Raw genomic sequence first — 11,642 nt, 5'->3', positions numbered from 1 at the left:
CTTGTGCTCATGACGAGCTCAGCTCGTCATGGCCACACCCATTTCTTCAGAACGTTCAGCACAGCGAGGGAATTAGCCCCGCGTGCGAGCGTTATGACGAGCTCAGCTCGTCATGAGCACACGGCCACCGTGCCTCATGACAAGCTGAGCTCGTCATGAGCATAGGAGGGGTTAAAAATACCCAACGAGTGGGCCACTATTTTATTCCCTCTCCCAGTTGGTAAGGTTAAAATCAGGGGTTATTACTGAAAAACGAGACCATAATGAGTCTGGTTGTCTCAGTAATGGATCGCCAACATGTCACAAGCTGTTTCCCTATTGGCTCTTCTTCAGGACTCCACTGGGACCAGCCCGTGTGTACCACTCTTAACCAATCCTATAATAAGGACGCACTCGTACACACTTAATGCGCATGCACTATGTATACATACGGTTTGTTAATGAAATATCAAATGCTTAGCGATACCCCCTGGCAAACCTGGGAGCCCAGATCATCACTGCTTCACAAAAAGTTAGGGGTATTCTGACCTGCCTTCTTGCTGTTCTTCGCTGTCTAGTTTCCAGGTATAGAGCTTAGGTGGTTTCAGGAGTAACCTACAAGGTATGCATTTTCTGCACTCTGCGCAAGAGTGCCATTGGCAGGAGGGGGTGGAACACATGACAAACTGACCAGTGATATAGGATGGCAAATCTCGGGTAGCTATATAATGAGAATCGGCCAAACGTAGTTTAGAGTTAATGTCGGTGCTTGGGAACTAGGTCTTTGGAGTCAAGAGGTCTGAGCTACTGGTATATTTGAGCATAGATTCTAGTATATGTTTTCCACTATTTTACTTCCCTTCATTGTTTGTCCTTTGTAAAGCTGTGCCCACCTGCCAGTGTTTTGCTCAAGAGACCAGTGCATGTTTGTCCTAGTGAGTTTGACCAATACACGAGCCCTCTGGAGCTACTCGTCAGTTCTGAGCTGTTTTATTAAGGGACAGCTTTTATTAAGAGTGGGGTTATCCCTTCTCTACCCAGAATATGAGTGACTGACAGTGGTGGCATTGTGTATTCTAATTAGGGGCAGAGTTATTTTTTACCAATACACCTGCTGGGGGGCTACCCACTGCCTCCCCTATGTTCTGTCTCCTATGACTAGGGTCCTTTGCGTTGTTCCTGTCTGCGGCATATGAGATACAGGCCACACAACCCCTGGCAAACTCCTCTAGGCTTCACTAGTGTCCACTGTGCACTCTGGACAGCCTCCATTTCTAACAAAGAGCACAGTTGGCAGCTTGATTCTGGTTTCCACTGCCAAGGTCTGTGCCCCTCTATACCTGGGCTCCAGTGACCAGAGAGCTTCTCCAATACTACGCTTGCAATGTGGGCTTTTTTGGATGGTGGGTTTGTTGGGTTTTTGATGATCAAGGCAGGTGGAATTCTTGGCTTTGAGGGCTAGATGTATCAGTTAAGACATATTAAAATATGGTATCTTTCTCTCTGGCCCTCCTAACCCCACACCGCCACCTGAAATAAACCTTGACTGCTCAAGTTCTCTAACCTGAGAGTCGTCTAATAGAGTACTTGGTCGTTCAGTTTGAGTGCAATAGTATGGTGTTCCTAGGACAACAGTGGACTACAACAGTAACCCTAACACTGCCCAGTGACTGCCCTGGCGAAAAGGCCTTAGGCAAGGCTCAATCTCAAGCCCCTTCGACATCTAATGGACTGGCTCCTAACATCCCAAGCACGCCTCCACCCAATATGAAACGTCTGAGCCCAAAGTAGATACGTGTTCATTGATCCCACTTAAGAATGTACAACCTGGGTTCTGGATTCCCAACTGTCGTCTCCTAACCTGCATTAAGTATTGAGATCTTGAACTTCCAACTACCTTAAAGAGAAATCTCCCTATTCCAACACCTAGACCATGGCGGGCAGTGACCCGAAACCCGAGTTCCGTGGGCCAAAAAGTGCCATGTTCTATCCTAATCCAGTAAACGGAATGTGAGCTTCAGAGAAGCTTCACCTAGCCTCTATCTTAGGCCTTGCTTCTTGGGTGCCAGAGAGGAAGAAGACAACCGTATGAAGAGGCTTAGGTTGGCGACCAATGAGAAAGAAGACCCCACACAGCCTGGCTCAAGTACTCGCCTCGCCGCCTCCTTTACCTTCTCTTTTTTTGACCCTTTATCACAGAATTCTCTTTCCTTACCATTCTGCTTTCTACTTACTGGATTTTTCCAATCTCTGTGCTTCTCTTTTCTCCTCACCCTCTATATCAATATTTCCCTCTTATATTTGCTGTTCCTTTCCCCCTTCCTTGTTTCCTCCCCACTTTCTCATTTTTACTCTCCTTTGTGTTTTCTCATTTGTTCTCCCCTTTTTTTTTTTCTCCCACCCTCTCTTGCTTTTTCGTACTCCTTTTTCTCCCCTCATCTTACTTTTCTGATATCGCCACACTCAGAGGTTCTCTTTCTCTTGCCGACCTTTAATAGTCTCGAGTTTGGTACATTGTGCACCGAAGTGTGGGGTATTGCAGCCGAAGAGGAGCAAGGGCTCGTATGTGAAAATATTGGCTGCAAGTGTCACCCCTCCACTCAGCACCACTCTCTCACAGAGCCCACTGAGTGAATGAGCAAGTAGTGTGAGCTCACCTCTACAGCTTATGCCTCTTACTGTAGGACCGTTGTGGTTGAGCCTCTTTTATCGCTGGTAAAGGCTGAAGATTAAGTGAATATGGCGCGAGGAAGGTGAAAGTATTTGGAGGCTGCATCCCTGGTAATTCTACTAACCGCTTTCTCTTCCTGACAGAAATGTTCGCGCTGCCAGGAGCCCGGAGCATCGCTCGGCTGCTACAACAGAGGGTGCTCTTCCCAGTATCACCATCTCTGCGCCATGGAGTCTGGTGAGTCCAGAATAGAGATGATGGGGAGATTTTAATTTAGTAGGGTCAAGGGACTGCGAACGTGTGCTGGGGCTCGGGTTTCTTGGGGATTCATAAAATACAGTATTTAGAGGTGTGAATGAGAAAAGTACTGTCTAGGGACTTACTGAAGTCGTGAGGGGGTAGACACTGGTGTAACAGCGGTACACAATGTTTGGTCAGAATTTGCGGTAGCTAGGACACTTAAGGGGGTGGTCTTTGGTGCAGCAGTGACACCCAGCGGCCAGTCGCAGTACGGCTAACCTCTCATCTATTCCCCCTCTGCAGATTGTTTACTGAACGAGGAAGATTTCTCTGTGCGATGCCCAAAGCACAAGGTAAGGAGTGTGCTTGTGTAGTTCCTTTGCTTTCTGAGCACTAAGGTGCTGTTGTGTCGGCAACTTGGCATTGCATGTAGCTAAAGTGGTACAAGCCGGCTTTTCACCTTGTGTCGCCAGCTCTGGCCATTATACCTCTGTCTCTGTTCCCGAAGCTGCATAGTTATTCCACTGTCCTTGTACTGCCAAGCTCTGCGTATGCTCTGCACAACTCTGTGTATGCCCTGCACAACTCTGTGTATGCCCTGCACAGCTCTGCTCATGCCCTCCACAGCTCTTTGTACTGCTTTACGCTTCCCAGGGTGATCTTTTTCCATTGGTGTTGACCAGCTCTGCCCTTTGCTTCTGGACCTGCCCAGTTGCCACCTTAGGACTGCCCTTATCTTTCAGTGGTATTGGTAGTCATAGCTTCTCCCTAGTTCTGGTCCCGATGTAGACCAGTACTTTCCCACTCCAGCACACTCTCCGATCAAACAGCTGCCTCCTCTTCTTCCCCTGCGAACTCCCTATAGGGTCCATCTTGCCCCTTTATTACCACATGTAAAACCCAATTCGGAGTCCCTGGTTAATCCCAGCCAGGACCACTTGTAAATTCAAACTTGTCCTTAAAGATCATCGCTGCCAAACTGGAAACATCTGTCTCAGTCCTAGCTACTCCAAAGCTCTACCCTGCACTAAAGCCTATTTCTTACCCCTTGTGCTCCCCAATATTAGCTATCACCCCCTTTGATATTATTCATATGAATCTGACACTTTTCATCTTTATCCTTGAGTACTACTCATGTCTCCCCCTTCCTTGCAAGCTCTGCTCCTGGTGGTAGCTTGGCAGGATAATTCACTAGATAAAAACTGTGCCTTTGTCGGACATTCAGCTACAAAGTTGGGGAATGTTCTATTGACGTACTCCAGTTCTGCTCAGGATATGTTCCTCTGACAAGGGCAATAGAACGAACTCTTATTATGCACTGAAACGCACAGTTTTTTTCTGCCAGCTAGTTGCCAGGAAATTGTTTTACCCTTTCCACTGAGAAGTGTTTTAAAACTGACAAAATACTTTCAGACATTTCCAGACCGAGTTGGCGTTTTGTTTTCAAGAGGCCACATTGAAAGATGGTTTCTTTTCTTTGTTTTTTGCATTGACACCTCAGAAAAGGGGTCGGTATTGAATCCAACATATTTTCCCTCAACGAAACAAGGGTTGGAGAAGCTCATACTTTATTACTGATAAGTGATGTTCAATTTCATAATCCAAATTTAGCCATATCGTAGTGTGCAAAGATTTTTACAACTTTGCTTATAAATATGAATGAGTGTGCTAGGGCATGTTTCTTGCTTCAAATGAGTTATTGTTAAGGCTTTATCTCAGAAAGTGTTCACTGGTTTATCCGGCCGGATGGTTGCTCTACACATTCGTAACAATCATTCCATTTTCATTTGTGAAGTGGATAAAAGTGGTGATTTTCAAGTAATTCTCATTTATCAACAATACTAGTCAGCAATTTGAATGAATATATACATATTTACACCTACAGTGCCTGATCATGCTTAGTATTTATCTGTTGCCTAAAATCAGAAGGGGGTAGGCATTTCCTTTGTAGTACAATATTTTATGGGATTTTACTCTTTAGTGGAAAGATGAACGCATTTGCTGATTTTATAACTTTTACTTACCATTTACTTACCTTATTGGTGCTGGTCCTTATGATTTTCCAATGTAATTTGTGGCATTTCTTAATCCCTGCCCTTTTTACTGTACTTTTCGGAGAGTTCCGTTCAGTTAGGTTGTATTGAAAATGAAAACCACAGAAAATCTGTGTTTGTGGCATGTGTAGCTATTTATACATATGTTCTGAATACTCCTACCATGTAGTGTTGAGCGCTCGTATGTGTACAACTTGTTTTTCTTTGAAGAAGTCTTTCAAGTCACAAGGTAAAGTGACTTCCCACTATGACTGGTAATGCGCATGGGCTCCATTGTTAGATTGTTTTTATCCGCTGTCTGGTTCGGACAGGGATCGCTGACCCTCCGTATCAATGCCACATTGCACTCCTCTTTGGAACGTTTCCGTTGCTACCACTCCTGCGGTCTAAAAACAATTGAGTTTGCAACAGTCTTTTTGACTACGTCCTGGAGGTTGTCAAAGGAAGCCCCACATTTAAGGTTAGGGACAAGATTATGGTCTGGTTTAGATTCTGGGGTGGGAACAGTGTTTATCACCTAGACAGAGTACTTGCTGAGGATAAAGGTAGGGTTTAGTATGAGATGAACAATACGCCGACAATGCGGTCTTAGTTGCCAGAACAGGGAGAGGGCTACAGGGTTTAATTAATTGAAGATTATATTGATTTTATGTGTGATTTAGATTTAAGGGTAAATGACAGCAAAATATTTACCATGATTTGCAGGGCCAGACCGTTAAAAAGACCCTTTCACTTTATCAAGAGTGTTAAGGTCTCGGAGGTTACTTCCTTCTATTTAGGGATTCTGTTTGACAGCAAATATGCTAAATAGGATGGCGCTTTTAAAGAAATAAATCATCGGTCTGCACGATTTCTGCAAAAAACTGGCCTCTAAACCTGTGAAAGCCCTACTAACCATGCAAGCAAAATTTTGACAATCGCCACTTAGGGACTGGTATTTAGTCCATGGTGGACGTGCATGGAATTCAACAAGTCAAAAATACCTTTATGAAATATTTACTGGCAGTTGCGCCAATGTTATATGCCATGCTGAACTGGGGATGTCTTATATAACGGATAGAATTAAACTTGCACCTTTGCTACTCTGGCATTCAATCTGGATAAGGGACGCAACAGTCCTTAAAAGACTGCATGCAGCTCTTGATATCCCATAGTTTGCCAATATGACATTCGTTTGCGAGGAGATAGGGCTTCTGGATTTATTTTGTTCACCAGCGGCTTCTGTCTTCGGATCAACAAGGCTAGTCTAAAACAAATATTTCTAGATACGGCAAGGTTAAAAAGAAAGGAGGTGGATAGGCCTAAGTCAACTGTGATCACGTTCAATCTGGTTCACATGTATGAGGGACTTCAATATTACTTATCTCTTATTCAGAAGAGAAATCACCTTTTTGTTCTTAAAAGATTTAGTTTTAATTTACTACCCCTCATGGTGGGACAGCCAGCTAATTGTCGCACTTTGCCAGATCTGACCCCTTGCTCCTGTGATGGGATATCCACCCAGACTTCCTTGCATATTATGTTCTTTTACACTTGTTATCAGACACCTAGAAGGGAATTTGTATTGCCATTATGTAAAGTTTTAAAGCTTAGATCGTGTACCTGCCCTGCTGTTCTTGCAACAGCTACATAGCCCCTTGGTATGTTGCTCGGTGGCCTCCTTTATTTGGCAGATTTCAAAACTAAGGAAATGTGCAATATTGTAAGGCCGCTGTGCTTAAGGCAATCTCTACAGTTGTATTAATTGTTTATGCTGGGGTGGGCTTTTACTTGTGGTGTTTTTATTTGTTACGTTTTTGTGCTTGTTATCTCTTTGTATACAAGATGGGCTAGGTGGTTTTATGCGTTGCTCGAACTGTCTTTTAAAATTGCATGTATGCTGTGCTTGTATTTATGAATGTGCTTTTATGCTACAGAAATGTAGTGAATAAAGATATTAGACTGACAAACAACTGAGGTTCTGGTTAGAGCTGACATTTTAGTATTGACTTAATTAGGCCTAATCAATTTTTTTTTACTATAATTAAAAAGCATTGCAAAAAGTTGGGACGTTTAATTGACAAATATTACCATTTTGAAAGAGAACATTTGGAACCAAATTTTTTTTCCAATAAAATGCCTATTTAAATGCAAAGTCTCTGAAATTTCGATTCAAATAGTATTCATGAACAACTGCCTTTGATTTGGAATTTTGGCAACATGCACTTTGATGAAATAACGCAGGACATTCCCTTGTCCATTACTTGGTGATGCCAAACATCAAACAAGCATTTGCAATGCAATAGGTCTCGCATTTGCGAGAGTTTGAGCTATTGGCATTGTAAATGACAATGCCTTTTATTTGTGTTGGTTTGTAAAACAGACAAATAAAAGGCATTGTCATTTACAATGTCAATAGCTTAAACTCTCACAAATGCAAGACCTATTGCATGATGGGAAAGCAAGACAAAATGATACTCGGAATCTCAGAGTCAAAGGGCTTTGTTAAACGCGAAGGGATACTGCATTGTGTGCATTATTGGCCAGGTGACCGCGATTCACCAAACTGTGATCCTGGGCAGATGACAAATTATGTGGCCCACTCTATTATCTGCGCTGTTTGAGTGACACCTAAAAACATGATGCATCCAAACATACAGAAAAAAACAATACTTTGAGAGTTTTAATCCTGAGTCGAATTTGATTGTGGCAAAAAAAAAAATCAACTGTATTTGCTGGCGCTGAGAAGTCTTCTGCACTTGGGCTGCTGTATGAATCTAGCTATTTGAACTTTAATATATCTCGAGTGGTACGAGTTGGTGGCCGAGTGCTGCACAGATCCTTGATAGATGAAGGGACTAGAATGTCGAGTTTCACAAAAGTAAAATGTGAGTTTCTCCAACGGGAGGCACTGTACAGCTCTCCGGTTTCCCATGTATGTGTGCGAGTAGCTAATCTGGCTCATCAGGGTCAGGGTGAGCTCCCCCGTGCGTGCATTAGCCCTGGCTTTTATACTGAGATATAGTACTTCAAGGAGCAGACTGGAAGCCATGAGAGCTTGGGCTCATTGAGACACAAATCTTGTATATGCGGCCATGGCGTAGCTTCCGTGGGTGCAGCGGCACCGGGGCCTACTGATGATCCCGGATAATTGCTGTATTTCACATTTGAAACAGTGGCTGGGCATTCCCTCCCTTGCACTAAAGACCCATCACTACACTCTGACTACGTGACTACTTTGGAGAGATCACTTTTGAGGGACGGACACGTTGGCTCCTTCCGAGTACACTGCACGTTTCCAAAAACACGGCAGTACGATAAAGTAAGTGCTTCCCAGCACGACTCGGTCAGCACCAAGGACGGGAAGCCACCTTGCCTGTCCGGCAAAGAAGGGTGCGATGAGGTGAGGACGAATGGGGCACGAGAAAGCTATTCCCAAGCTCAGGAATTACACGGTGATGCGACCCACACATAGTGCTTGGTTTCCGATCTAACTTATGCCAACCCCGAGGGCACAAGCAAGCACTGAAGTGCCATTTCCCGGCCTGCTAGAAAAACTGGGACTGGTTTTGTACCTCCAGCCCCTTCTGCAGCTGGAGAAAAATGAGAGTCCATTCATCACCCAGCACACTCCTGCTAAAGGCACTTGAGAGGAGACCCGTGAGCAGCGAACTCCTTGCAGATAGAGGAGCCGGGGGCAGAGAGGGCAGAGCTGCACCTTCCACAGCGCCCATGGGGCTACCACCATACTGAGGCACTCGCACGCAGGCAGACCCCAGACACACCGCAGAGCACCGTCCCACCTAGGATGCTGGAGACACACACACGCTTCAGTGCCCCCGTCATGGGTCGCAAGCAATACAAGCGTGACCCGTGCAGTGCAATTAAATATAGCATGGCTATCTAATGCGATTTACCTCCTATAAAACGGAGTGGCTGGCGTACAAGCATAAGAAATAGGAAAGTAATTTCTGGTTACCTGCCCTGATCCTTGCTCAAAGCACAGCATACACACAATCCCCAATTTACACAAATGAAGACACACAATACTGCAACTCCGCTGCGAGATCACCATGATGTGCTAGTGAAATCGTGTGGCAATAGAAATCGGACTAACTGAAAGTGAAAAGCCAAATGTGTATATCGCCAGTTTAGACTGTAAGAAGCGTTGTAAACGCAACAAGAGAAAATTAAGTGTGCACTCATTTAAAATATATACCGCAACAAAAGTGTAGACGTGTAAAATACATACCGCAATGAAGCAGAGCAACTAAAAGAACAAGTTACCGGTCTAGGTTGCTGCACGCTTTCATGAAGCAGAGTTGCTGGCGGGGGCGAAACCAGGAAGTCAGGCATCCTTGCCCGTGACATGGGCGGGGTCTGTGACGTGCCGGAAAAGGCTGGTGTTGCTCGTTGTGCCGGAGAAAAGGAGCTCAGCGAGGGGACGGGACAAAAGATTGGGTATTTGTTTGCATAATGAGTGATCAGGTGTGGAAATTTGTAGTCTTTTATTACTTATAATTGAAAATGGTCTTTTCTTTAAAAATGCTCTTTTTGTTGTACGTAGTGTTCCTGTCAAGGGATTGTCTCAAATATACATAAACAGTAGAACATCTTCGTTGTTGTGTGGGAATCCCTGAGACACTTATTGATAAATATTTTTTGTCATATGAAATAATGCATTAAATAAAAGAGAAAATGCCTGGCAGTCAGCTTCGGAATTTTTTTTTTAAACTGCACGCAGGTAGCCCAATAGGATCATATGGTAGATTTAACTGAAAACGTGGTTGTTTTTTTTAGAATTTTGTGAGATTAAACAAAAAGAGAAAACATGCTCTCTAGCTAGGCTCCATATAAAACACATACTCAGAGGCCAGCCACTCTTCCGAACCTCTAACATTGCGCATTTATGAATTCCTCCGTCTGCCAGTTGCCCCGTTCAGTGCATGAGCAGTCAGAAGAGCGAAGAGGAATGCGTGCCCAAACACCAAAAGTTTCTGTGAGAAAGAAAAGTCCTAGTCAAGAGTATTGTCCAGTCTTTCACTTGGAATAGTCCATGAAATGGGCTGAGGGGAAAAAAGTTAATGATGGCGATTCTCAATTAGATCTTCCCCAATTTTCTTCTTTAGAGTTAAATTATTTCACATTACAGTGTGCAAAGATACAGAATGTTCCTGAGGTCTCAGATAGGGAGTTCACACTATCAATACAAAGATCTTGCTGTCAACTTAAAATCAGATTCTATAGTGTTCTAAAAAATAGAACACAGTGGCTGTGCAGCTCGGAGGTGAAATGGCGTCTAAGAGAGTCCTTACCCGGACCACTGCCTAGTGAAAGCCCACTCTGTCTAATAATTAAGCATCACCTTAAATTAACACTGGGCCTGAATATAGACCGTACCCTGTCTATTAAATTATTCCTCATTGACCTCACAGGCTGTGCAGGGTATGCACTGCCTGAGAGCAGCACTGGCACAACACTGGCAAAAATGTTTCATTCAGAGGACAGGTTATCAGAGTTTCGGATCCTGATTAATAATTGATCCCCAGCAGTCAGAGAAGTCTCATCTCTCTTGGGCAACAAGCTGTGTGTGTTTTCATTGTCCCAAGTGCCAGACTGTTCATGCATCTACTTCAGGGATATCTAGAAGACTGAGTCTCAAACGACGGATAATGTGATCAGAAGATTCCGTTGAATAACAGTAAAACCACACTCAGATGGGAAACCTGCTTCAGGGAGACTCATTTCAGAAAACTGCTTCCATGGCAAGTATAGTGACAGATACCTCAATAGAGAGCTCTCTGGTTCAAAGGGGCAAACTTTCTACTTAAGGCAAGCGTCTGCTATTGGAAAACTATACTATAACAACATGTTGGTATGACTCCACCTTTCTCTAAAATCCTAATGTTGCCTTCTGTAGCTCTTTTGTTCCTACAGCAGTACAACAATGTACTTCCTGAACAAGCAGGGAGAAACCAGATCAAGAGTCTTGTCAAGGGAAGTGGAGATGAAGTAGCTCTGGTCTCTGGTGAGGAACAGGAATGTGCACTCCCATGCCTTCACAACTTAAAAGTCCACTAGTGTGGCAGATACCTCATGCAAGATTACAGATCGTTCTATCAGACCTCTTCAGAGCTCTTGTTACTCTCCACGTCTTCTTGTTCACTACTGCAAAAAAAAACTATAACTTTGCCCGCAGATTTTGAGAAAAACATTATATAGGAAATGTCTTTTTCACATAGTCGTCTAAGATGTCACCTATGCCTTTCCCTTGGTCTACTTGCTGCCCTTTTCATTGCCAAGATGAGGCAATATAACACGGCAGTAACCTTTTTTCTGCAGACTGGGTGAAACAGTGTTTATCCTTAGAACTGCTTCGCTGGTCATTTCAGCCACTCCTGGAGACTTCAGTGCATGCTGAACCTTCTAGCCAACATATGATTTCGAAGCTTGACCTGACTCCTGTGTATTTGCAGTATAGCTACTTGAACCTTTCAGGCAACTGCATGGCACTCTGAGAGTGTCCAAACATCCTTCCACCAAGCCATCATATGCCTTTTAAGTGTAAGAGATTCTACACCTGTTCTCCAGAAACAGGCGAACCTGATAACTTGTTAGGAAGATGCAGTACAGCAGTGTTTTCTTTATTTGGCAAATTCTAATCTTCAATTATCACCTATAAAAGTGCCTTAGCCTGGCATCATTGCTTATGTAAAAAG

General features: G+C 43.9%; 1 protein-coding gene across 4 annotated transcripts in view; it reads left to right on the top strand.

Annotated features, from left to right (window-relative positions):
* Positions 1-11,642, top strand: part of TCF20 (transcription factor 20) — a 230,747-nt gene that overhangs the window by 135,999 nt on the left and 83,106 nt on the right. For all 4 annotated transcript variants that reach the window (XM_086958741.1, XM_086958737.1, XM_086958733.1 and 1 more), the window contains exons 3-4: positions 2,794-2,887; positions 3,194-3,243. In XM_086958741.1, coding sequence (XP_086814867.1) covers positions 2,794-2,887; positions 3,194-3,243 — 144 coding nt within the window. The remainder of the gene's footprint in view (positions 1-2,793; positions 2,888-3,193; positions 3,244-11,642) is intronic.

Source organism: Lissotriton vulgaris, chromosome 1_1 (assembly GCF_964263255.1).
Source record: "Lissotriton vulgaris chromosome 1_1, aLisVul1.2, whole genome shotgun sequence".
In the NCBI taxonomy this organism is placed as follows: Eukaryota; Metazoa; Chordata; class Amphibia; order Caudata; family Salamandridae; genus Lissotriton; species Lissotriton vulgaris.
The sequence above is the reverse complement of the archived record's forward strand: the minus strand, read 5'-3'. Positions and strand labels throughout refer to the sequence as shown.